The 23,786-nt window shown below is 42.3% G+C and overlaps 1 protein-coding gene across 1 annotated transcript in view; it reads right to left on the bottom strand.

Annotated features, from left to right (window-relative positions):
- COL12A1 (collagen type XII alpha 1 chain) overlaps window positions 1–23,786 on the bottom strand; it is a 131,534-nt gene that overhangs the window by 37,378 nt on the left and 70,370 nt on the right. The window contains 14 exon segments of the mRNA XM_074991007.1: window positions 2,311–2,434; window positions 4,044–4,183; window positions 5,124–5,198; window positions 5,674–5,820; window positions 6,592–6,708; window positions 7,630–7,776; window positions 8,746–8,865; window positions 9,101–9,230; window positions 11,320–11,462; window positions 12,811–12,940; window positions 14,525–14,667; window positions 15,241–15,370; window positions 16,636–16,775; window positions 20,357–20,486. Coding sequence (XP_074847108.1) covers window positions 2,311–2,434; window positions 4,044–4,183; window positions 5,124–5,198; window positions 5,674–5,820; window positions 6,592–6,708; window positions 7,630–7,776; window positions 8,746–8,865; window positions 9,101–9,230; window positions 11,320–11,462; window positions 12,811–12,940; window positions 14,525–14,667; window positions 15,241–15,370; window positions 16,636–16,775; window positions 20,357–20,486 — 1,816 coding nt within the window.

Genomic DNA, 23,786 nt, shown 5'->3' with positions numbered 1-23,786 from the left:
AGATACAAACGAACACAACTACCCCTCTGACAACTGTCACCATACAAGGCACTGAATTTAGCCACATGATATGAAAATCCATCAAATTAATTAAAAAACTCACATAGATTCAGACAGATGCCATCTTTTTCTCCAAGTGCATAGAGATGGACATCATACCATATGGACTGCTAATGCAGAATCCATGGCAATCAACACACTTAGCTCAACCAAAGAGTCTGTCCTATCTTGGGAGCTCTCTTTCCACCCCACCACCCGCATACACATCGTACAGTTCTGGGGTTATCTTGGAACCTACTTACACTGTCTCACTCAAGGAATATTTCCTAATATTTCCAATATGCCACTAAACAGTGCATTGACACACAGGACCCCTCCTAACAACAATACAAGAAGAATTCTGCAGGGACTCCTTCTGATGGTCAAAATGACAGACTTTCTTTCTACACAGAGCGCTTTCACCGACGTGCACCGGCTGAAATTTTGAGCAAACAGCCTCACTTGCTCCATAACCTCAGCTGTGCAGAATGCAATGCCATCCACAGCCTCAGAAAAAACTCTGGCATTATAATCAAAGAGGCTGACAAAGGAGGTGCTGTAGTCATCATGAATAGGATGGGTTACAAATGGGAGCCTGCCAGGCAACCCTCCAATACCACATTCTACAGGCCACTATCCTCTGATCTCAATGAAGATCTCATACCACCTGCCCAAGAAGCTCCCTCAGGTATTGGCACTCTTACAGCAGGATTGTCTGGTTTTGTGGACTCTGTCCTCAGGTCTTACACTACTAGCACATCTAGCTATCTTCAAAACACCTGGGGAAACTACAATATGTTAGGGATATTACTGAAAAAGACCATCCTAGCCACCATGGATGTAAAAGCTCTCTACACCGATATTCCACATGCTGTCAGGAACACTGTCCAATGATGACACAGCACACATGGTGGCTGAGCTTTGTGACTTCATCCTCACCCACAACCATGTCAGATTTGGGTACAACCTCTGCCTTCAAGTGAGTAACACTGCTATAGGTACCCAAATGGTCCCACAGTGTACCAATATTTTTATGGCTAACATAGAGCAACACTTCCTCAGCTCTCATCCCTTAGCCCCCTTGTGTAGACAAACATCTACAAGATCTTTACCATGCATGCTTAAAACTTAATTACCCAGCTGGGGAATAAGCAAACAGACTGACAGAGACAAACCGGCACCCTGAAGTCATCTACTACATGACAAGCGTAACAAGGAAAATAATATCACTGGTCATCACCTACAGCCCCCAGCTAAAACCTCTCCAGCACACCATCAACAACCTACAGTCTATCTTGAAAAACAATCCCTCACTTTCCCAGACCTTGGGAGGCAGGTCAGTCCTTGCCTACAGACAGCCTCCCAGCCTGAAACAAATACTCACCATCAACTACCTACCACACCACAGAAACACTAACCCAAGAAACCAAGCCCATCAACACATTCTGTTGCCAACTCTGCCCATATATCTACTTAAGTGACACCATCACAGGACCTAATCACATCAGCCATATCATCAGGGGCTCATTCACCTGCTCATATATAAATGCAATCTATGCCATAGTGTGCCAACAATGCCCTTCCGCCATGTACTTTGGCCAGATTGGACAGTCTCTATGCAAAGAAATAAAGGGACACAAATCAAACATCAAGGATGGCAACATACAAAAACCAGTAAGAGAACACTTCAATTTCCTTGGATACACAGTTTACAGATAGAAAAGTAGCCATAGTTCAACAACAGAGCATCAAAAACAGACCTGAAAGAGCAACTACAGAGCTGCAATTCATTTGCAAACTTGACACTATTAGGCAGGGTTTGAACAGGGACTGGGAATGGCTGGCTCACCACAAAAGCAATTTTCCATCTCTTGGCTTTCCCACCTCATCAGCTGTTGGCAGTGGGCAACATCCACCCTGACTGAACTGGCCTAGTTAGTACCTGTCCTCCACTTGATAAGGCTACTCCCTGTTTGTCATGCGCTAGTATATTGATGCCTCCCTCTGAAATTTACATCCCAGGGTGTTTTTCTTCATGTGTCTAAAAAAGCGGGTCTTGGCCCACAAAAGCTTATGGCCAAATAATCTGATAGTCTTTAGGGTGCCACAGGACTCCCCATTGTTTTACCGGATACAGACTAACTCAGCTACCCCTTTGATACAAGAGTAAAATGTGCAGCCTCACTTTAAACTACACCTGCTTAAGATAACAAATATGTCTTCAAAACCCTGACTACTGGGAAGGAATACCTATTTACTTATCAGACGCACCTGTTCTTGTGTTTCCTCCTCTGTACTGAATTTGCTGAAGTGCACCCAGAGCCTGAGCCTTGTCATCATAGGTATTCAGTTTAAACTCAGACTTTGCTTCGTCGCTGTACTGCACAAAGGAAACCTGAAATGAAATGCATCAAAGCATTCAGCTTCAGACCTGTGTGTCTCCAAGTGACAGCTCCACTAAAATGAATTACGGTCCTGTCAGTTACCATCAAAAACCACGAACACCAATGACTGAAGTTATGTACCAACATGAACATAAAATGGTAAATTTATTAATGACAATGATAAAATAATTGTTTAGCTATGACAGAACCATATTTAGTCCTGGTTCTCTATTTCAGGCTGTGCCTATAAAAACTGGTAGATTTCAAGAAAATGCAAGTTCATGACATAGCAATCGACAAGGAATGTGACCAAACTTCAATCATTTGATACATACAGTATAAAACACTTCCTGAATTGGAACATCAACTCATATAGGTGCAAACCTAGAGTGAATATTCTCAAATCACGCCTATGTGTATAACATATATTTCATTTTGCATTTCCTTGTACCCTGTCCCACTTATATTACTGCCATGCCTTATTAAGCTGGCCCTGAACAGAGGTCGAAATATACCCACTTGTTTGAATAATGTTATCTTTTTTAACAATCATAAATATCTAAAATGAAGAGCTAAGAATGTGTGTAACTATCCCATGACAAAAGAGAAAAGGAGTTTTAAGTATTTCCCTAGTAAGCCCAGGGAGTTCACAGCTATTCTCTGGCAGCTAATTTTCAGCAACTCTCTGGATGGCTCAAAGAAGACATTTTTTTAAAACCAAGCAGTGTGTGATTGGAGCTCAGCAGGATGAAGATACTGGAGAGATGGTGCTCGCAGAAGGGGTCTTTGTCTCTAGAAATATAACTGCAGAATGAAATACGGGGAACCAATGACCTATAGGCACGCATGGGGGAGGAGAGCGCTGTCCAGGAGCAAAATAACTGGGTGCACCATTTTTAGGAAAACAGAAATAAAACATCCTTCCAAGGAAAGTCACTGCCTTCCTTCCTACATGGCAAGATAGTCTTTCCTCAGCCAGTGACAGCAAAGCTCCAGAGATATCCTTATTCATGGCATGAAGAACCCAAGGAGGAAGACAAGTCATTTTAGCCTCCCCACTATTCATCATAGTTTTCTCTTTAAAGATGCATCCAATTTCATCCAGTGAATCTTCTCCAACTTTCCATGCTTTCTTCTGCCCACAGCACATGCAACATCCTTTCTCGACTGACACACCAAGATATTCCTTCGCTCATCATCACACTTCCTTGTCAAGGACCACTTCTGCTGTGGCACTAAAAGGTAGCCCACTCATAACAACTCTGAGGAGGGTTAACTGCAAATATTTTATGTGCACAAAGAAATAAAGATATTCAACTAACATGATATAGGACACAGAGCACTTTGACTACTCCACCCTCTGATCTGATTGCTAGCTACCTTCTGCTTTTCAGTGTATCAGCTCCTCTTGACAGAGACCAAGTTTTCCTTTACATGTGTACAGCACAATACACATATATGCACACACAAGACTATTTGTACAGCACAATACACATATATGCACACACAACCTAATAACTGGCAAAAATTCTACACACTGGAGAAAGGCAGAGGAGACTGAACATTTTGGTTGACTTGTTAAATTTCCCTGAAAAACTGCATTTAATGGAAATTACCCACCTGAATTCCAGCAGGATTGATTAAGTCAAAGGCTCCAACAGTATTAAAAACAAATTTCACTACTTTGTTGAAATTATCATCACCAATACTCCAAGATGCATCAGTCAGGAACACGATATCTGCTTTGGCACCTTTGCATACTGAAAGTCAAACGCAGCTCAATGAATTTTTAAAGCACACTCCTTATTTTGGACTGTGCACTAAAAAGCACTGTTCTGACCACTTTAAAGCAAGAACAATGAGCAAACATTCACCAAACTTCAGCCATATTCTCAATCTGCAGTGCAGACTACTCTGAAGTACAAAAATAGTGTTCCTCTTGTGGATGTTCACACTGTGCATTTGACACCTTCAGTCAAGTCTTGGCACATATGTGCAAAAGTTCTTATGGAACAAAACCCTGAAGAATGCAACCTAACACCAATCTTCTTGGTGACTTATACAAAAAAATAGGTCTGCATGCTAAAGGCAAAGCTCACAAATCCACACTGCATACTGAGAATCATGGCCATTCCCTGAAACTTACTCACACTGCTACAAGGACTCAATGGCTTTCTGAGCCCAATGAAACACTATAGCCATGTCTACACTACAAAAATAACTTCGAAGTTGCTTACTTCAAAGTACAACTTTGCAATAACAGACTTCGAAGTTGAGCATCTACGCACACCTGACTTCAAAGTTAAACTTCGAAGTAATGCACTACTCCATTCCCAGGAATGCAATAAGGACTTCCAAATTGGGCTCCCTACTTCAAAGTTAACTTCAAAGTATGGGAAAACACATGTAGACTCTCTGCAGGCTACTCTGAAGTTAGTTCCTAGTGTAGACGCACCCTATGGGAAATAGCCAGAATAAAGGGAATAAGGCCCAGGCTGTGTTCTCCTGTCTATACTACATGGGATAGAATCAGAGCCAGTGCAAAGGGCCAAAGTGGGACAGAAAGTCATCAGGCTCAGATGTTTTAAAAGTTATGTCAATTTATAATTGAATACAACATATAATTCACTCTAACCCCTGCGCTTGTGGATGTGCAGCAAATAAGACAAAATATACTATCAATCAATAATGCACACTTACCATCCCGACCTGGCGGGATTGTAGGAGGTGGAGGAGGAGGCGGCGGTTGAGTTGGTGCTTCGGTAGGTTTGATGACTGGAGTAAAACAATTAAAATATTTTACTTAACAGAACATTTGACTAAGGAAAAACTCCAGCCCTGAGACTCCCCTTGTGTACGACTGAGGAAAGAAACATCTGTGTTTTTACTGCTGACCAAGTCTGCACAATTAATTCCTAATCAGCAAAAAAAAATCTGCTTTACAAAAGCAAGTTCTTAATTATGACGAGGGGCCAGATTTGGCCATTCTTACACAAACTGAGAAATCTCTCACTCTGTGGTTACTTCCCAATGGGATTAACCCAAGGAAGACAATATTCCTTTTGACTTTGCCTCTAATAATCAATATTCATTCTTCCCCATTTCAACAAGTTTTTCACAGACTTACACTTGGAGACAAAGGAAAACCAACCCTCAGAAGTGGGAGTGTAAGTCTTGTACAAACAAGACAAATGCAAGATTTTGATCCCATTCCACTCACACACTTACTGCTCAGATTGCCCAGACTTACGTGTGCGCTCCTTCAGAGAGACAGGAGGTCCCTCAAGGTTAGGTGTCTGAACAAAGACTGTAGCATTGTATTCTGTGTCCGGTGAAAGGCCCGTGAAACAGTGACTGGTTTCCGTCCCACGCACAGTAATTTCTTGTCCTCGGGATCCTGTGGAAACAAACCCAAAGAAAGGGAAATATAAGGCCCAGGCCTTTCCGTATTTGTGTGAGACAAAGCAAGAGAGGATGCATGTATGGAAGGTGCTAAAATGGGATGAGTGGCAACTCTTCTGCTTGCTCTTTCCAACTTAAGGAAGCCTCTGGAAAGCACCACGGGGTCATGGGCCTCTGCACATTGGGGAGATGCGAGGTTGTGAAGAGAAAGAGGTGGGGAGCAGCTGCTCTCCACTGCATGAATTCATAATTCTAGCGAGCAGCAGATTTCCACTGGGAAATCCAAATGGGAGTTAACGTGAATAGGAGCATCATTAGTTTACACTCTGTGTTTTCTTAGGCTACATCTACACGAGGCAAAGCAAGTTGACCACAGATACACAATTCTAGCTACACCAACTGCATAGCTAAAGTTGGTGTATCTGCACTCAGCTAACTCGGCTGTCTACACTGGAAAAGGTTGATGGGAGAGTTTCTCCTTACATCTCACGAATACAGGAGTCAACTGCAATCCCTGAGAAGTTGATTTTGCGTGTCCATACTAGACGCACAAAATCAAACCCCATATAGACACGGCCTTAGAAAGGTAAGCTGGTTGAAGGCTTGGGGAACTCTACCAAGACAGCTTGGCTTCTGGGGATGGCACGGAACTTGAAATTATTGCAAATGAGGGCCCTCAGTCACATTATAATCTTTAGTTTAGTCATGTCATAAAACTGACACATAAATCTGCCCACAGAAAACACAAGGAATCCAAGGAATTTACCATCAACTGGGTTTAGCTTTAATCTGTAGGAAGTTGCTGACCGGTGAGGTGACCATCGGATACAGAAGGTGTCCCATCCCACCTTGTAACTTGTTAGATCAGTGACATTCAAGTACACTGCAAAAAGAGGAAGTGTTCAAATACACTACATAAGATATAAAATTAAACAGAGCAGACAAAACAACAACAGTAGCATTGACTCATATGTCACTACAACAGTAAATTCAACCCACATATGGTATTAATTGAATATATATATATATATATATATATATCTCCACAGAACGAAAAACAAAAGTAGGTCTTGTGAAATCATTTCTTTTCTTTCTGTTTGGTCCACAGCTCTCTCCTCTGCTATTTACACAAACCCAAATTCTGATACCCTTTATTATTCTAAGTGTCATTTGACTGTATGCACTGTCCCCCCTGAAATCAACAGAACCACTTATGAAGGTAAAGCTATTTAACAAGAGGAAGGTGCAGCAGACTCTAGCCCCATTTATTTATTTATTTACTGGCAGTGCCAAGAGCTTCTAATGAGACCATTTAACATCATCAGGATTTTACAACTCATCCATTTTTGCTGAAATCTTGAATGGCTCATTAACTACAGTTCAGCAGCAAGCTAATCCCCCGCACTAAGCATGGTTCAGCTTTGACGGAATGTACTGACACTGGATGTTACCAAGAGACACAACCAGAAGCAGTGAGGGGCCTTGAGCTGCATCGTGCTGACTTCGCCTTGTGATGTACTGAGCACATTCTAGCCAATGGGTGCAGCGGGTGCAGACCACCTTGCTGGCTTAGATCCAGCTCCAGCCAAATAAATTATAAGAAATGGTAGTTGTCTATTACAAAGCATTTGTAAAATAATGTTTAAATAACCTGGGTTTCTAAGATTAATTTCATTTAAGGGCCTGATCCTGACATAACTGTGGGATGTTTGGACCATCCAAGGATCAAGGACCTTTCAGTCAACATGAGATCACTTCAACACTTATTACCAATATGACTACAATAATAGTGGTTTGGACTTACATGTAGCTCCTTGATCAATCAAGGGTGCGCTGAGACCAGAATCATATTGGGCATACACATTCACATCATAGATAGTACTAGGAGACAGGTTGTGCAACGTGTATGATGTCACTTCCCCAACGAACACCTCCATTGGTTCATTGGAACCTTGAATTAAAGAAAACCACAGAAAAAGACAGACAATTCTATGAGCACTCTGTTCTGACATTATCAGTATTAAGCTTTCAGATCAATCTTTAAGACCAGTTCTACATTATAAACTTAGACTCGTATAATCACATCACTCCAGCGTGTGAACAACACACACCCGAGTGGCACAGTTATAACTACCTAACCCCCCAGCGTATACAACATGAAGTCAGTGGCTGAGATTCTCCAATCAGCATAGCTACCACTTCTCATAGAAGTGGATTAACTATACCTACGGGAGAAGTTCTCCTGTTGGCATCATAGTGTCTTCACTGAAGTGCTACGGTGACTCAGCCTGCACCAAAGCCACATTTTAAGTATAGACCTGCCTCAAAACTTGGTCCTTGTTAAAAACATACTGGTTATTTCTTACATGTATCACTTTCAGTAAACATTTTCATTACAAATAACGGACATGTATCTTTATTAGCTACTTTGCAATATTTGTATTTAGTTTCCAGAGAAATATGCAAATGTGGGATTCCTTCTCATATCAAATAAAAGCATTTAAGGACTGCCTTTCATTTAAAATCCAAGCCTGATTCTGATCACACACCAATGTGAATAGGACCCTCTCCACTGAAAGGAAAGAAGTATAAAACTGGCGTAAATGAGAAGAGAACAGGCCTGGGACAGGAGATAAAATAGTTGTATGAAACCTCAAACTTATAATTAAATTAAATGTGCTATAATATGTATGACAATCTATCTGGTGTTCTGACGTTCTTTTGAAACCCTGTAGCTAACAGTAAAATTTTTTACTGATTTAAAATCAATAAACGCACAAATTAAAATAAATAAAGAAAATACCCTTAATGCAAAGGATTCAGGTTTCATGAGGCTACACGGAATATTCCCACTCAACTTTCCTAACTTGTTACTCACTTTTTTCTAAGTGCCCTCTTCAAAGGAGATAGGATTCCTTACCTACAGGTTTATATACAATTTTGTACCCAAGAACAGGGGATGGTGCAGGATCCCAGGAAACTCTGAATCGTGTATACCACTCATCTGAAATGTGTATGTTTTGAGGAGGAAGCAACCCAACTGAAAAAGAAAGAATACACATTAGAACTCTTATTATAGTAGCAACTGACTTAAAGCTGGAAAATAGGTAAAATGCAAACTCCCTGAAGACAAAGCTACATTTTCGGTAAGATTTGCATTGTGCTCAGAACAACAGGGCCCCAACACAAGATGGGGGCCTCTGTCAGTACTGCAGCAGAACTAACAATAATGAGGAGAAATGAGAAGACAGTGCTTAATGCTAAAGCTAAGTTACCAGTTCGTCCATTTCCTGTCAGCTGTCCACCATCTCCATCATCATACACAGCCACAACTGTAATTTTATATGGTGTGTCTGAATGCAGTGGCTGTAATATTATGTTATTTCTTCTTCCAGGTACCGTTGTCTAGAAATCATGAGAGAAACAGAGATGAATATGCTGTAATATTTTACCTGCCCTCTAATTATAATGAACAGTCAATAAACAATCCCAGTGGAATTTGTGGAAGAGCAAATACCCAGCCATACCAGGCTTTTTAAATTCAGCAATAGAGAAATCCATTGTCTTGAAAGCAGACTCCACTACTTAACATTTCAGAATAATTTCAGCTGCCTAAAACTAACAATGTTGTCTGTTTATTTTTAAGCACGGTTTTGAAACTCTTCACAAAGGACTGGATGACTCATCTTTCCTTTACAGTATCCTAGCTATCACCACACCACAGTGACACTCCACAGCTTTCTCCAGACCTCATCTAGGAAGCAAACATCTACACAAACAGCTAAAAGCTTTGTTTCATCCCCACATACTCTCAGGAGCAGAGAGGATAAGTTATTGTTGTGGGGGTTTGTAGAGAAAATAAACAAGAGAAGCCAAAGTACTGACATGAGGAGGGGAGAGAGAAAATAACCTTGGTTTTTTTTTATGTTGCAAGAGGATAGAGTATAGAAAAGGCAGAGTGCCCACAAACACCAGGGTCACCTTTTCCAGAGCACAGGCCAGAGCAGCTGGTAAAGGAAAAGGAGAACAGACACAGAAAGGAAAAGTAAACGTGAATCAGGCCTGGAGAGACTCCAAAATCCATAGACGATGTCAGGCTGTTTGGGGAACGAAGAAGCTATGGAATGACATGTGGTGGAGGCATAAAGGGCGCATGGTAGGGTTCAACACGTGCCACTTTGCTCTCTGTCCCCAATTAGCTATATTAACTCATGGTGTAATGCCACTGAACCACTGCAGTTAAACCAGACATGGAAAGATACTCTAGAAAAGGAGCAAGTCCACAAACGTTCCTTAAAATTAACATTTAAATTTGAAAGTATCAAATGCTACTTATTTTAATATACTTATCTGCCTAATCAACGTCTCTAACCAAAAGCTAGATTTTTCCTTCTAAATATCTAATTTGTGCCATCTGCTCCAACTACCATTTCACTGTCCAAAATCTCTTCATGAGAAGTGAAAGCTATTGGCTGTATCTGGCGGAGACCTTAATAATCTGCAGCTTCTCTTTATGGACACACATTTTCCACATTCCTTGTACAGTAGTTGGACCAGAAAAATCTCTTGGATCCTGCTATAGTCCATTTAAAAATTGAAAAGCCTTACCAAGTCTTCCTCTCGTTTTCCGTTTTTATCTCCCTCTCTCCATACTGAACATGTTTAACCTTTGCTTTAACCATCCACACTATCACTCAGTCCTGCTTCCTTCCTCCATTATCTACCTAGAAGCTGGAACTCCTTTTTCTCAACTTGGCAACCCAAACTGTACACAATATTTCTACACCTGACCAGTCCTAAACCAGGGAATTTGTTGGACCAGAAGAGGTCAGCGCTGGCCACTCTGCTGCTACTGGCACTACAGTTCCACTACAGCAGCAGCAAAAGGGCCCACAGTGATTGAGCAGGGACTGTGGGGGATGATCAGGAGAAGAGGTAGAGTGGGTGCAGAGCCCCGTGTCTGGACCAAGAGTGCAGTCCTGTGGAAGTGCACTGAGCCTGCAGGCACTGGGGTGTGCTACTGGCCTCACACCGCAGGATTCTGCGGCCACCCTGCCTCTTCTCCCTTGAGTGCCACCCACAACCCTGTCCCCAGCCCTCCCTCTCCCTCACTCCCTGAGCTTGACCACCACAAATGCACTATTTGCAATACTCCAGAAGTTCTGGGAAGGCTGGGGAGGAGTTGCCGAGCACCGGGCCCCCAGCTTTTCCCCTGAGTGCTCCCACCCAGGAGCACCCACATGGACACCAGATCACTGATGTGGACAGACAAGGGAAGTCCGGAGGTCCAACCTGTACTCTGTGGAACTAACTGTTCCACTCAAGAGAACCTGCTGCTTAAGCACACCGCTTACCATCAGCCTCTACAATAATGCCCAAGCAATGCATCCTTTCAGCAACCAAAGTGTGCACTAGCTGAAGAGCAGATACTTTTGTTTTTCTCTAATATCAACAGAGGGCATTGAAATGCTTATTGAAATATGACTGCACTTACATATTCATCTATGGGGTCTCCAATGGTGGGTGAATAAATGATCCTGTATTGTTGAACTGGCCCATCGGCATGGTCCCATTGTACAGAGAGGCTATTTGTTGTTGGATTAAACACCTTCAAGTTCCTCGGCCCACTACGAGGTGCTAAAGGGAAGATGTATAAGGATCAATGAAGTGCAATGAGGACAGAAGTCCTTTCACTTTATGATACCCTGGAATTGTCATTGGTCAGATTCTGCCCTGGAGTGCACACCGAGGGCTCCCACTGACTGCTGCATGCACGTGTACAAGCAAATTTAGATGATAATAGCCTGGCATTGCCCAGGAGTGATAACAGGAGGGGGCCCAATTGACAAAAGTTCTGGTCCTTTGGAAGGATGGCAGAGACGGTAACAGCATCTTGAAACGTGAGCATCCACTGCCTTGCAGAGTTCTGCCCAAACTCAGACAAACAAGACAACTGACAGACTGCCACCTTTGCAGATGTGATATAAATCTGGGCAAATGGTAGAGGAAAGAGAACACAGAAAGCAAGGGTGGGTCATCTTGCAGCCATGGGTGAGCTCCTCACATGCTGACCCCATGTTGTTACATGTGTGCGGCTGGAATAAGCCAGGTTCACTGAAGGTTTATTTATGGGGCGTCCCTGCCATCTACCCCTATCACAAAAGGCCTTGTGCTCTCACCTCAGCATGTAACAGCAGACAGGTTTAGTTAATTCAGGTAATGTGTGAGGGGGGGAGATTTTTGTGGTCTACCTACAATATGTTGTACCAGGGCCAGAGTCAGACCAAATGGCCCCACAGGCAAGAAGCATCTTCGGTGCACCCCTCTGTTTGTTAAATTTTTGAATAACTTATTTTTAACGCATTTGTAGCTCATTTCAATATTGTGATGCCTGATTTGCATGCACTGTTTATCCCTATCACATAAGGTAATATATTTGCATGCTAGAATCCATACATCTGTATTGATATCTCAGTGACTGACTGCTGACATCCCAACCCTAATGTACCTGCAAGGGAACGGCTGACAACATTCGAGGAGGTATGAAAAAAAAATGCAGTTCTCAGAAAGGTTGTAAGACTCCATTAGGAGAAACTATTTCACTAGGAGGGTGGTGAAGCCCTGGAATGGGTTACTTAGGAAGTGGTGATATCTCCATCCTTAGAGGTTTTTACGTCCTGGCTTGACAAAGCCCTGGCTGGGCTGGTTCAGTTGAGGTCGGTCCTGCTTTCACAGTAGGGGGTTGGACTCCATCTGCCAATCTTATGATTCTACAACTAATAGATAATCTGCCCTACGTGGCAGCTCTTGATCAAGGGAGGTCTAAAATCGAAAAAGCCATTACCCAGGGGAACTGGCAGAACTAGCTACACTGGGAAGTGTACAAGACATTCGTTTGCAGCCAGTGTTACTCATCACTCACTCATTCGGAGCAGCAAATAGAGACACTAAGATAGCAGTAAAGAAACATAATTTTCTCTCTTACTTGTTCTCCCCTGCCCAGGGCTTGGATTTCCCTCTCCATCAGCATACAGAGCCACAACACTCACAGAGTAAGGAGTGTCAGGAATCAGGCGCTCCAGCACAACATCGCGAGTATTCGCTGGAACTACAATCTAGGAGGGAAAACTGGGTTTTATCTGACACATCCATACAATGTCCCAATACAAAAAATGCCTTGTAAAATGATTATTATCCAAATTAATCATCAAATTGTGTATTTTCCAACTACAGAAATGCAAGGTTATAGGAACCAGCCAATACCATTTGCCTAACACAAAACTCCATAGCAGAAATCACAACTACATGGCAATAAAATAGCAGCATTTTCTTTCCACAAAAAGACTTTTTTCCTAACATGCTAATTATTTAAAACCATAATTATTGTACATTATTTGAACACAATCGACATGAAAAACTTACAACTAGTAAAGACAGAGACCTACATAAATCTAGAGCAAAATATTGCTCCATTGTGGTTTACTGACACATGCTACAGATACATTTTCAAAGGCAGCTCTTTTAGGTGTCATGTGTGTGCAGTTATAAGCACTCACAGCTGACAGATGTAAACAATACATTACAAATTGTAACATGTTCATGCAGACATTGGACTATTTAGAATGTGCATATTTGTTATCTCTAGAATGTGGATGATTGTACATAAAAGGGCACAGATACCCCTAAAACTTCTAATCCAAATCAAAGTGTATATCAAGTCCCAATTTTACATCCCAGGTGAGACCTGAAGCCATTCCCACATGCACAAATAGTCTTTGCTTTATATTTTTTATGTTTAAGAATCCATATCGCAATTTAATTCCCTTTTGTTGGCAATGCAATAAAGTATTCTCAATAGCTAATTTAAAATGAGTGAGGCTTTTATTCTCTTATGCTGCTGAATGGTGCAGTCATACAATACATTCAATTCATATGGAAATAGGGTTTCCAGCTCAGTTTCTGTATGCAGATGGTTTCGATCAGGGGCACTATGAAGGGAGTGAAGGCACAGCAGCCAGTGGACACAGACTTCTGCCTTGTTCCTGGCCACAGCTAAGTATTTGGCCTGACTGTCCTTCCACCATGAGAGACAGCAAATATTAGAGAACCTGCAAACCATGAGCCTGCTTGGCCCTTTGCCTGCAATCCTTCCAGTGCCCATGGGCACCAAGTACTCCGAGGCACGGGGGAAAGTGAAGTACAAGGCACAAGAAATCTCCAGAAGGGTGATAGGACTGAATCCAAGCTTTTGCGGCTTGCTAGAGACGCAGAGATGCAATGAGAAGATAGGGTCTAGTGGCCCCAGAACTGCCTAGTAGGCATGATGCTCTTCAGCCTGATTACTCTTCTTGCAAAGAGATGAGAAAGGGAAGGGGAGACCCTGGGTGTGGTGGGAAGAGCATGGGGCTAGGTGAGGGGGATAATACGAGGGGAGTGTGCGCAAAGTAGGGTTCTAGGAAGGGAGCATGGACCTGTATACAGCAACAGCAAATCAGAGCTCAAGGCTGGATACAGTGAAGGTGGGGATACTGTGTGGAGCTAGGTGCGGGGAAGAGTAGGGAGGAAACAGTATGGTGCAGAGCTGGGACGAATGCTGCTCATGCCTGATTACAATTGTTTTGTTACTAAGCGCCAGTGACCACTTAAAATGACAGCACCAGTCCTCCTTTGAGGAATGCTCGGGAGGCTGAATAACTTACAGACTCTGATGGCCGTGGGCCAACCAGCGGAGCGTAGACAACTTTATACTGTTGTACTGGGCCAGGTGCAGGTTCCCATCGGACATTCAGGGTATTCGGTGTAGGGTTGTAAACTTGCAGGTTTCTGGCAGTTCCTCTCACCACTAAGCCAAGGAAGTAAGTGTTACAGAAATGTGTACACAAGAATACCTGTGTTTTGTCAGAGCTCACACAGTAGCTTAAAAAGGTGCTACGATAACAGCTCATCTATTTGAGACACTTGTGTGCCCTTCATTACCATAGTATCTGAGCAATTCATGGTCTTTAAGGTGTTTATCTTCACAAATATCCATGTCAGATAGGCAACCTCCACTGTCTCCATTTTTACAGATGGAAAGCTGAAGTACAGGGGTATAAGTGAATTACCAAAGGGCACACAGAAAGTCAGTTATGAAACAGGGAACTGAACTTATGTGGCCCCATTGGAACAACCTTCCTGTCAGCTAAAGAATAATGAGAGCTGTCCTCACAGAGAGCAATGAAGACTAAGTTCCGTGTGTAAGTGTATCATCATTAACTCAACGATACACGTGAATATCATTTTTATGTACCTGCCCTAACTCTAACTTAAGATAAGGAAATTTGCAAAGAGGATGTAAAGGACTACAAAACATCTATAATTTTCAATTATTTATATATAAGTCCTAAGATGTTATGAATAAGACCACTTCACTTACAAGTTCTCCCATTGTCAGATATACGTCCACCATCCCCTTCTGGGTAAGCTGGCACCACAGTTACTCTATAAGGTGTGTCAGGCTGGAGAGATCTCAGGATGATATAATTTGTGTTCCCTGGTACTGATGTCTATAGGTTTAAAAAAGAAGTGTGGCATTTAAATAAAGAATGGAACAACTGAGCATTTCAAATATGACTATCACTACGAATGCCAGTTTAAACTATTTTATATTTTCTAAAGCATGCCAAAAAGGAATCCACAAATGGAATCAGTGAGGCTACTCTGATTTATATCAGCTCAAAGCATCTGGCCTAGTAATTATTACAAATAATATTCAAAAGCACATTTTGTTTTTCCTTAAATTCACAGCGACAGCAACAATCCTGTAACTTAACACAACAAAAGCAGGCTTCTAAACCAACATGCACTTGCAGCCTGAAGTCAAGGATCACAGTGTGCTTCCTAAGGTCAGCCGTTACGCAGGAAGTCACAATATTTTTTTCCAAATCTGGAACATGAGTGAAACTCAGCCAAAGAAAAAACACTTGGCTGGATTATGTAAAGCTAAATGTCTATACCCCTTCCAAATTATATACGAATTATGAGTGATAGCAGGCTAGAAATATAAGACCCTAGTTGAACAAACCTTGTGTCTCCTCCTTAAAAGCTATCTATATGGATAGTGGAACTATGAAGCAAAATAGTTTCCTGGGTAGAGGAGAGTAAACTAAACAAAAATAATGCTTTGTCAGGTTGAAAGTAAAATTGCTAAAAGGAAAAGTCATTTACCTTTTAAATTAATTTTATTACCCTTATTACCTTTCTATAACTACTTTCATTCTATTCTACACAGGTTTTTATACTTGAGATAAAACTGAGATACAAATAGTTGAAAAGTAACATTTTCAGAATTGATTTAGGCTGAAGTGCCTAAGTCCTTTTGGAAGGAATGAAACAGATCTCTAAACCAGGTGTTTTTGAAAATGTTATTGGAAGTTAATAATGTCACACAAGCAGAGGCAGAGATGGGAACAGAAAGAAAGTCTCCTAAGTCCTCATCCATGGGCGATCCCCTTATGACAACATTCATGTCCACATGTATTTGCCTTCAGAAGGAGGAGTGCAGTAGCAGCTGTGCAAAACAGTTTCTCTCATGTGCAAACATCTAAGCTTACTTCTTAACAAATTACATAAAAAGTGGCATTAAGTCGAGCTCACTGACATCCATGGAGCTACTCTGAAGTTACACCAACGTAACAGGGAAGAGAATAGTCATAAAGTCTATGTAAACTATCGTTGTATTGGGGTGAGGCACTCGTCATGGTTAATTTTGTTCAACGGGTTATATGACAACTTATCTGAGAGAACTAATAAAACCCACAAGAATGATTACCATTTCCTCTGCACCACCTGTTGTTGGCACATAATATACTTTATACTGGCGCGGACTTCCTTCTGCATGATCCCATCGTACGTTGAGTGTGCTGGTGGTTGGGTCATACACCCTGAGGTTCTTTACTGTGTTGAGTGGTTCTGAAATAAATCAAAACCCTGTCAAACTGCGGAAATCACACCCTTCCCTTCATTTATCTGTCCTCTCAGTTCATGCGTGTGTAATGCAGGTTTAGAAATAATATAAAGTTTTCATTCTGAACATTAAAAATCATTTTTTTTTCATGTATCAGAATTCAGCAGTCCCAGCTGACAATCTCAGGAATGCTAAACATAGTTCAAAGTTTTTCTTTTTTTTCCCTATGTATTATGTTAGAATCAAAACAAATCACAAGAGCATTAAGCTAAAGCTTTTCTAAAGTATTCCGCATCTTTCCTCACTGAACATATGGCTAGAAATCACTTTGCACAGCAGTTGTTAAAGGCATATGAACCTAAAGGAATGTTTTTAACACACATAAGCGGTGTCTACACGTGCACGCTACTTCGAAGTAGTGGCACTAACTTTGAAATAGCACCCATCACGGCTACACGCGCCGGGCGCTATTTCGAAGTTAACTTCGACGTTAGGCGGTGAGACGTCGAAGTCACTAACCCCATGAGGGGATAGGAATAGCGCCCTACTTCGACGTTCAACGTCAAAGTAAGGACCGTGTAGTCGTTGCGCGTCCCGCAAGTTCGAAATAGCGGGGTCAGCCATGGCGGCCATCAGCTGAGGGGTTGAGAGATGCTCTCTCTCCAGCCCCTGCGGGGCTCTATGGTCACCGTGGGCAGCAGCCCTTAGCCCAGGGGATCCATGCTGCAGGCACAGGGTCTGCAACCAGTTGTCGGCTCTGTGTATCTTGTGTTGTTTAGTGCAACTGTGTCTGGGAGGGGCCCTTTAAGGGAGCGGCTTGCTGTTGAGTCCGCCCTGTGACCCTGTCTGCAGCTGTGCCTGGCACCCTTATTTCGATGTGTGCTACTTTGGCGTGTAGACGTTCCCTCGCAGCGCCTATTTCGATGTGGTGCCGCGCAACATCGAAGTTGAACATCGACGTTGCCAGCCCTGGAGGACGTGTAGACGTTACTCATCGAAATAGCCTATTTTGATGTTGCTACATCGAAATAAGCTATTTCGATGTAGGCTTCACGTGTAGACGTAGCCATAGGCTACGTCTACACGTGCCCCAAACTTCGAAATGGCCACGCAAATGGCCATTTCGAAGTTTACTAATGAAGCGCTGAAATGCATATTCAGCGCTTCATTAGCATGCGGGCGGCAGCGGCACTTCGAAATTGACACGGATTGCCACCGCGCGTCTCGTCCAGACGGGGCTCCTTTTCGAAAGGACCCCCGCCTACTTCAAAGTCCCCTTATTCCCAACAGTTCATGGGAATAAGGGGACTTCAAAGTAGGCAGCGTCCTCTCGAAAAGCAGCCCTGTCTGGACGAGACGCGCGGCAGCAATCTGCATCAATTTTGAAGTGCCGCTGCCGCCCGCATGCTAATGAAGCACTGAATATGCATTTCAGCACTTCATTAGTAAACTTCAAAATGGCCATTTGCGTGGCCATTTCGAAGTTTGGGGCACGTGTAGACACGGCCATAGTGCCCCGATACCAAAGCACTCACAGTTGTGTATCTCAAGATAGAAACAAAATACAATCATCATAAAATAATATTATCTCAAAATATAGTTTACAGAGGTCAATTTTCAAGACAGAGCTCAAAGCACTGACTGAGAAAGTAATAAATATAGAGTTAATGGTAGTCAATTTAAAGGCAATTTTGCAGAAGTGCCATATCAGATGTCAGCGTAAAGGGCAAATTTCAGTGTGAACTCTGCAGCCTAAACTGTCACTGGAAACTCCTGAATCCTTTGAAGCCTAAAATATAAAAAGCAGACTATTTTAAGAGCACCTGTCATCTCCATTTCTCGTCTTTTCATAATTGTTCATGTAGGTTGGTGACAACAAAATCACCAACACAGAACAAACAGGCAACCTCAAAACCTGAGCAATCTGCACGTGTGGCATCTTACATGCTGCGATTCATGCATTTAGCAATCTTACCTTTACCTAGCAATTTTTCCCAGATCTTCCTCCGCATGGGTTTTTGTTCTTTTATCTGAGGTTAACTCAGTTTGTATACATATAGCTGCTTCAAGCCATTTAGCCCAAATCACCACATTTGGCTTTTGCTTTCTTCTAAGAACACCAATTTGAACTCAACCATGTGTCACAGAAACTACATGGCGACAATTATATAGCTTGTTGCAACAGTAAATATTTGGCTACATTCTTCAGAAGGCACTGAAAATACCCTGACCTCATTATAGAAAGTGCCTGGTTACAATTCACACACCCGCCCCTGCCTGCCACCCAAGTGTCTGGAAAGTTCACATAACAATCTGGCTTCAATCGCTGCTAAATCAGTACTATTTGTGCAAAGAAACAAAGGGCCCAGACACACGCAATCCCCTTCACCAAAACTAAAAGGAGAAGGCAGGTGGAGAAGGGACTGACTCCACCAGAGGAGACCTCCTGCTCCCTGACCATCCACCTTACACAAACCTGGATGCCCAGTTCCCCCTCCCTGCAAGAACTCTGTCCTCCCAGCATTTTCCTTCCCAGGAGATAAGCTCATCAGCAGTCTCCACAAAAGTGTGTGTAGAGAAGGAAAATGAGAGGACCTATCTTCCCTGTGCTTACTGGCATATAAAGCTAGGTCAGAACATCAGGGCAACAGAAAGATATCTGACACCTCTGCCCACGAACAGCTGTGTCACTGGCTCCATAACCTCTAATTCCTTTGCCCAAGCCCAAAACCATCCTTCTGTCGCTCCATCTCTGCCTTTGCCCCCAAACTAAGCCTGTCCTGTTCTTCCTATTCTTAGACTCCAACTGCCCTTCCCCATCTCTGTCGGAGCTCCCAGAACTACCCCATTCTTCCCTGTCACAACTTGTCCCCACTTCTGCCTCAACTCCCAAACTGCTCCTGCTCCCCTCACTGCACTAGCCCCCAAACTTTCCCTCATTCTTCACCCCCCCCAGCACTGCTCCACCTGCTTGTGGCCTCACTTTCCAGGGGGGAGCAGCCCCTGAGTCCTGCAACAGCTGGGGATAGACATGGCAAAATCTCAAGAAATGAAGCTCAGCAGCCCTAGAGGTCTCAGCAGCCAGAAGAGCCTGCAACAACCAAGCAGGGGCTCATCCCCCCTTCCACTCCAGGGCAGGGACAAGGAGGGAGATGTAGCAAAGCAAGCTCCCCACAGAGCAAGCAACACTCCTGCAGGCAACCCAGAGGCATCACCCACACTGAGAGGAAGCAGCTGCTGCTCCTGGTACTGCCAAGTCTAGCAACCCAGTGAAGGGGCTGCACTGGAATATTCCTGCTTGGCCCTGCGCTCAGGTGTACACCAACCACTTCCTGCCCTCTCCCTCTCAGGCCAATTCATTACAATTAAGGCTGAGACTGAAGCACTCTTGGGATGAAGCAGCCAAGGGAAGAAGATTCCAGATATTTTTAAAGTTGTGGGGTAGGGACAAAAATGGGGCAGATTACACTTCAGAAGGACCACACTGGAAGACATCCCTCACCAGAACCCGTCAGTTGGATGATCTCCAGCACAAGGTACAGAGCCACTCACTACAGAAGACACCATAAACAGATCATTCACTTACTAGTCTTGCCCCTGCCTGTCATCCGTCCTCCTTCTCCATCCGCATACAGAGACGATACAGTAATGGTGTATGGCGTGTCGGGCTGCAGCTTCTGTAGCACTACACTGTTCTGCCTTCCTCCTACCTGGGTCTGGAGAAAGCCAAAAATGAACCATTAAAACCACTTCTTTACTAATCTCACTTCAGTAAGTAAAGAATACTAGTATTTGATACACACAGCAGAATCCTGTGCATTGCTCCTGTCTTGCTCTGAAAACTAATTAATAAATTAAATAGTAATTATATTCAGTTCAGTCTGAGTTGTTCAGTTCAGTCTTTAAGGCTGGTTCTTTACAGTAATAAACACAGCTAGCATGAATTAAAAGATTTCCATACTTGTGTATAACAATTAAATATCAACCTTCTATCTTTTTAGTGCCAATGCCAAACTATTTCTTCCTACCTGGGTTGTGAACCACAGCCCACTGAAGTCAGTGGAAGTCCTTCCATTAACATCAGCGAACTTTGGAGCAGGATCACTATGCCGATCTCAGGTGTATTTAAATACATGACAACACACTGTAGCACTCTAAAGCATAAATAATTTTATAATATGACTTTTCAGGCTCAATTTCATAATTTTCATTGCATGTTGGTTCAAGAAATTTCCTAAATATTCTTATTTGATTCCAAAAACTACAATAAATCTACTTCAATTATACTGCGAGGCTTGGCTGTGTAATTACAGCCCTTGTCAGACCACATCTAGGCAGAGCTTTTTGGTGAACTGAGAATGGCACCCCTCTGGCAGGCTCAATTATGTGAAATCAGTGTTTACATACATTGCTCAAGGTAGCTTAACAATTTGTATATATTTTACAGTCTACTGAATTCAGCTGTTTATGCCACAGCAATTAGAATCTGTTGAAAATGGAGAACTCCCATAATGAGCAAGCATTTAAACATGCGGGCATTTTACTAGAGTCCAGATGTTCCTAACCTAGTGCACCTCCACTGACTCATTCTACATTTCAGGGTAATATGCAATCTTTAGTGGAATCACCTGTAGCATATGCTAATGAAGCAAGAAATCTAAATAAGGGGTTTATATCCTCAGAGGCAAAGTTAGATAAGTGTTTAAGCACCTAGTAGGATTTTCACAAGTTCCCTGGTACCTGCCTAAATCCCATTGTAGGTAAGGCACCTGGTGCTTCTGAAAATACCTTTAGGCACCTACTTCCGTCATCAGGTACCTAAATGCCTTTACAAATCTGGCCCTCAGTCACTGGTATTGGCCCAGATCCTGAGCTCTGGCTTTAAGTCACTTTTGCTCCTCTCTGGTTCTGGGGCTACTAGTCAACCAGTCAGACTCTGAAAGCAATCAACGGGCCATTTTTGAACAATTGGCTTTGAAAGTGTTAGATAAGGCACTGATATAATCCAATAGTATCTGTAGTTTAAACAAATACCTATGACAAAAAGGTAGTCAAGAAATTACTCTTGTGTGGTTGGTAATCATTAGAAAATATTTTGTTGATCAATGTATTTTGAATCCAGAAAATATATAAGAGATTTGGAAAGGAACACCTGGGTCATCACTTGGCCAATGTTTCTCAACATTTTCCTTCTGTAGAAAGCTCTATAGGAAGAGGCCTCCTCATGGACGATCTCTTCTCCCAGTTCCCTACAGGTTTGGTATCTAGACAGGTGAGAGTAATTAACCTACATCTTCTGCATCACTGGAGGATGGAGTCATAGACTTCAACATATTGCCTCTTATGGGCCTGACTGACCTGAAACGCACAAATTATACGAATTATACTAATCACAGTCCCTCTTGCCTAATCATCCCCTGTTTAATTGACCATATTCCATTTCTCTATTATTTACTGACTTTTCACTATAGCTACACTGACTGTTGAAAACAAAACCGTTGTTTAATTCCTCACAGACATTCCCAAGCCTTTCCAACATACGTTACTGCTTACTGACATTAGTTTGGGTTTTTAAAGAATCATTTCAACTCAATATATTCTGTTTATAGAAAAGTAAACTTGGATGTGAAAACATCCAGCCAATTCTAAAGTAAATATTGCCTTGATATGCTTGAGCACACATAGGATCTCAGATTATTATACTGAGCCAAATGCTGGCGGCTTTCTTCTAAGGGATTTGAATCCAGGGTAGTCACCACAACCGTTTCTTATTACAGAATAGGACTGTTAACCAGCATATATATACTATACATATTGCACACCATATCAACATGTATTATGCCTCATGTTAATATTGTACAGATTATTATATAAAAGAGTATTAATACAACCTTATACTCAGTTTCATTAGCCTCATTCTTGCCCATTTATGTCAAGAGCTACTTTGCAAAGCTAAATGCAGTGCTAGCCATCAATGCTGCCAGAAATCAAGACACATGAGTGTTCTACCCTGGTACAAGGAAGGGGATGCTTTCATGTAGCCCAACCAGCTTGTTCTAAAACAAAAGTTAAGGGGTATACCACGGTGTCAGAACAACCAAGTAAAAACCTGACTGGTGAATTTTAGTCTTGGATGACACAGAGAGCGTTTTCAGCTTATCAACAGGACTACTCTAAAGACAGCTGGTTTTGGAGGGTATTTTGGGAGTGCTTTCTGTGTCCCACAGACACAATACAAGAAATAGTTTCCCAGAAAGATTACTAATAAAGTAACTGTTTCCTCAACTGCTCCTGATTTTTAGCAATAAAACTGGCTACAGCTGGGCATACTATTAATCAACAGGCTTTGTTTTTATTAGTAGTATAAGTTTCAGGTAGATTGGGTGACTAGGAGAGGGTCAGGATCGGTGATTGCCCAACTATGCTGTATGGACCACAAGTGGTCTACAGAAGTCTATCTGGTGGTCCATGGCAAGCTGGTCACCTGGTGCTGAATGTCCTCCTTGTTCACTGATACTAAATCACATTAAAAAATGTAAATTACCTTCAATGCTTTCCTTATATTACTGTCACATGTAAGCAGCTGCTGCAGTTACCACAGAGATCTTACTCATTCACTGCTACATGGTGGTCTACACTACCTTGAATTACTCGCCATAATAACACAATCTTTTAGCACGTGAAGCACACAGTGAAAAATCCCAGACGACCCATAGACTGGAAGACGTTTGTGACTCCCAGTACTCCAGAGCTTGTATTCCAATATATTTATTTGATTTGTATATATTTAATGTGGGAACTATAACTATTTTTACTTTATTCTCTGATCTGTATGGATAATGGGATGCATGAGACTCTTAAGAAAATTGACTTTACACATAGGTATTTCCTACCCACTCCCTCGCACCCACAAAAAAACATATTAGCTTGGAAATGTTATATTTAATACACAAATACATATATTTATTTTGAATGCAAGCTTCATATAAAATGCCCTTGATTAATATCTGCACTGC

Source organism: Carettochelys insculpta, chromosome 3 (assembly GCF_033958435.1).
Source record: "Carettochelys insculpta isolate YL-2023 chromosome 3, ASM3395843v1, whole genome shotgun sequence".
NCBI classification, from domain to species: domain Eukaryota; kingdom Metazoa; phylum Chordata; order Testudines; family Carettochelyidae; genus Carettochelys; species Carettochelys insculpta.
This window is presented reverse-complemented; position numbering and strand designations above follow the sequence as displayed.